The sequence below is a fragment of the Clinocottus analis genome, unplaced genomic scaffold (genome assembly GCF_023055335.1).
Source record: "Clinocottus analis isolate CAN_PGR_092001 unplaced genomic scaffold, fCliAna1.0.p SCAF_15, whole genome shotgun sequence".
NCBI lineage: Eukaryota > Metazoa > Chordata > Actinopteri > Perciformes > Cottidae > Clinocottus > Clinocottus analis.
In genome coordinates, this window is record NW_027175876.1 from 17,362,667 (window position 1) to 17,366,129 (window position 3,463).

General features: G+C 36.6%; 1 protein-coding gene across 1 annotated transcript; it reads left to right on the forward strand.

Annotated features, from left to right (window-relative positions):
• The first annotated feature begins 261 nt into the window (after positions 1-261).
• On the forward strand, positions 262-2,682 carry LOC137786031 (uncharacterized). Its single transcript, XM_068577634.1, has 2 exons — positions 262-320; positions 1,519-2,682. Exon 2 carries the CDS (start codon positions 1,528-1,530, stop codon positions 2,404-2,406), a length of 879 nt encoding a protein of 292 aa, XP_068433735.1. The 5' UTR covers positions 262-320; positions 1,519-1,527; the 3' UTR covers positions 2,407-2,682.
• Positions 2,683-3,463: the final 781 nt, after the last annotated feature.

The following is a 3,463-nucleotide window of genomic DNA, read 5'->3' on the forward strand; positions in this document are numbered from 1 at the left end:
ATAAAATTAAGGTCATAAAAGTCAACTCAAAGTGAAAACGCCTTCTTGAATAAAAAGGTTTTCAGGCCAGTCTTAAAAGAGTCCAGGGTCTGTGATGCCCTCAGAAAATATCTACTTACTGTAAAGGTCATCAAGATATCAGTTTGGTTTCACAATACATAATTTTCTTTGGAATATGACTCATCATTCCTAGTATTTAAATCATGAGCTCAGCATCTCTGTTGTGTATAAAAAGGCAGCTGAGCTGCAGTCAGTACAACAGAATCCAGAGGAGCATCTGACTTCTTCCTGCCGCTCTTTCATTGACTGTCAGCAGACACGTAAGTCTTTAAGTTTATTGTTGACTTGTTGTGGAACAAACAGTTTGCTGCTTCAGATCTTACTCTATTAGCCCCGAGCCTCTTTTTAGGTTTCTGCTTGAAAATGACATCCAAACTAAAATGGCTGTGTCTCTGCGACCACTAGAGCTATTTGAATAATCTTGGAGTTAATATACAAGTATAATGTTAAGTTTTGCTCAGATGTGTACATATCAGTCTAAGTGTTACTGGTTAAGAGTAAATGAAGATGACACACAGAAAGAAATGTAAAGTTTCAGGTCCGCCTAGAAAAAAAGCACTTTTAGCATGATTTTTACCTTGAAATAATGCGTTCGTAAGCTTTTAAATTCTCCCAAATCCTACCTCAAAGTTTTAAGATAATTTTTGCATTCTTTTACTTTGATAAAGTGAAGCAGAACAAAGTTAGAGAGGATTTAGTACAGAAAAAAGTCAGGTGAGGGCTCACATTTGGAGAAGAAAAAATAAAAAAATTCAGATTTTTTATTTATTTATTTATTTTTTAAATTTATAAAACAACCAATATTTCCCTTTAAAATAAAACAAGCACACAAATGAACAATTATTAAACTGTAAAAAAAAAAAAAAAAAAAAAAGGTAAGCAGTATTTGCTGATTATACAGCAAATACTGCAAATAAAGCGATTCATTCTTCTGTGTTCTTTGGCTCATATCTCCCTGGTTCTTTGAGCTGGAAGGATTTTGAAGGCATGTCTGGACTCTGTGTGGAATTGTCTTGCTTCTGGACATCGGGATTTTTCTGATAGCACCAAGCTAAGGGTTGCTGGTTCTGGAAACATGCTGATTTTGGGCTGATTTGTTTGTTTGTTTTGTTTTATACTTTTATGATTATCTTTCTTTCTGTTTGAGTTTTTTTTTAATGGCTGACTGATTCTTGTAGCAACGGCTTTGATGTTTAATTTGGTGTATAACATCAATATATTTTCTTGTGATTTATATGTCACAAGAAAATACAAAAGGATCCAGATTAGGATCCTCTGGTTTTTAAAAGGTTAAATTCACTGTGAGGAGTGTAAATGGTGGTGGTGTACATGCACATTTAAAAAGGAGTTTATTTTAGAGGTCATTATGGTATCATCCATATTTGAGTTCTGATATTTTAATATTGGAGCTCACCAAAGACATGCTAACTGTTTATTCATGATGTGTCTTTTCTGCAGTTACCCACCATGACCACCTACATCTCACAACTTGATGTGTCCCTGACTGAAGCTGAAGAGACAACGCTCAAGTCAAAAGGCTTTCAGAAAGTCAACGTTAATCTGAATGAAGGCGCAGGAGGAAAGACCATCTATCTTTGGTTCAAATTGGGCCCAGACGCAATCACCAGGCTTCAAGTTACATTCAACTATGAAATGGGTGTTGGATTGGAGAAAGCAGGGTACACAAAGATCTCTAAAAATCTCAATACTGGAAACGGAGGTGATGACATCTACCTTTGGTTCTTCAAAGGGAACACACCGTATGATATCCCCATAAAGAAGATCGAGGTCACCAATGATGCAGAAACTGAAGCCATGAAGTTCACCAACGACTGGGAGAGTCTGGCCTGTGATCTGAACCGCGGGGCTGGAGGGAGGTTCATCTACGCCTGGGTGAAGAGGGAGAAACCAACCTTCATCTGCGACGTCACTGCCACTGCTTCCTACGACACCGACCAAAGTTATTTGAATGAAGGTTACATCCGTGTGGATGAAGATGCCAATAAGGGTACAGGAGGAGCTCCCGTCTACATCTGGTACCGTCAGACCATCGGCCCCCAGCCTGCTCTTAATCTTCTGCAGGTCTCCATCAATGATAGCCAGTTTGAACAACTGCAGCAGCAGAAATACACGCAAGTGAATGTTAACCTGAACCAGGGGACCAGTGGTGCCTCTGTGTACCTGTGGTACAAGAAAGAAGAAGGCAGTAGTCCCATTAAAGCCATCAGCATGCTTCTCGACCCAGCTCAGATTCAAGCGTATGAGACGGCTGGTGTCAATGTCATTAAAAGAAATCTCAACCAGGGCACTCAAGGCCAGATGGAGTACCTGTGTGTTAATCAGTGAAAGGCTGAAAAAAGCCTTCTTCATGGTGGCAGAGCGGAGTCTGTACTCCAACAATGATGTTAAATCATTTTTAATCTTTTTCTTTTTCACTATGAAACAATGTGATTGTTGTATTACAGTATACTGTAATATCAGAAAGTATCAATAGTATATAATTCATCCTGTTAACCCTGATGTCAATCAAACTATTTCCAATATGTTTTGTTCAACAATGAATGATTGAATATGAATCATCTGCATCACTTCATTCTGCACATTTCCTGCTTTTCAATAAAGACAACTCTGCATGTGAAGTGTGTTTGCTTCTTTCTCTACAGAAAGTTCACTTTGAGTGTTTTCATGTGTTTCATCAGCTTAGTTCCATCACTGTTATCATGCTGACACATCACTCATCAAACTGATGGAAGTGATGTTCTGACTCTCAGTGGTGGAAGAAGAAGTCCTCAGATCTTTGACTCAATTCACAGTAGCAGTACCACAGTGTAGGAATACTAGGAAAAGTCCTGCAAAAGAAAAGTACTAAAGTACTAAAGTTAAAGAACAAAATTACTCCCATCAAAATATACTTTAAATACTATAAGTAAAAGCACATATTTTAGAATAAGAATTATATTATTGATCTCTAACGAATCCACAACTCTCTGCCAACTATCTATTATGAAGTGTGTGTATATATATATATATATATATATATATATATATATATATATATATATATATATATATATATATATATATATATATATATATATGTAAGGTGTATTTTTCATTTCTTGAATCACACTTTGCCAAAGATTCTCCGAATATTTCTTCCAATACTATTAGTATAATAAACCAGGATGGATTCAAATGGTTTTTAGACTTTTCAGAGATGATTTAGTTGTTTTCATACAGAATAAAGGGGGAACACTGCCACCTGGTGGCAGGAAAAGGTTTGGTTCATGTGGGAGGAAGACTGCAGCCTCGGAGAACATCTGAACATGCTATAACTATATAATACTATAATACATAAATACACCTGAAGATATGTTCACCCAATTTTAATGTAATAATAAAC

Bases quoted from the DNA above. Each gene is read 5' to 3' on its own strand.
- LOC137786031 (XM_068577634.1), top strand. From the start codon at position 1,528: ATGACCACCTACATCTCACAACTTGATGTGTCCCTGACTGAAGCTGAA.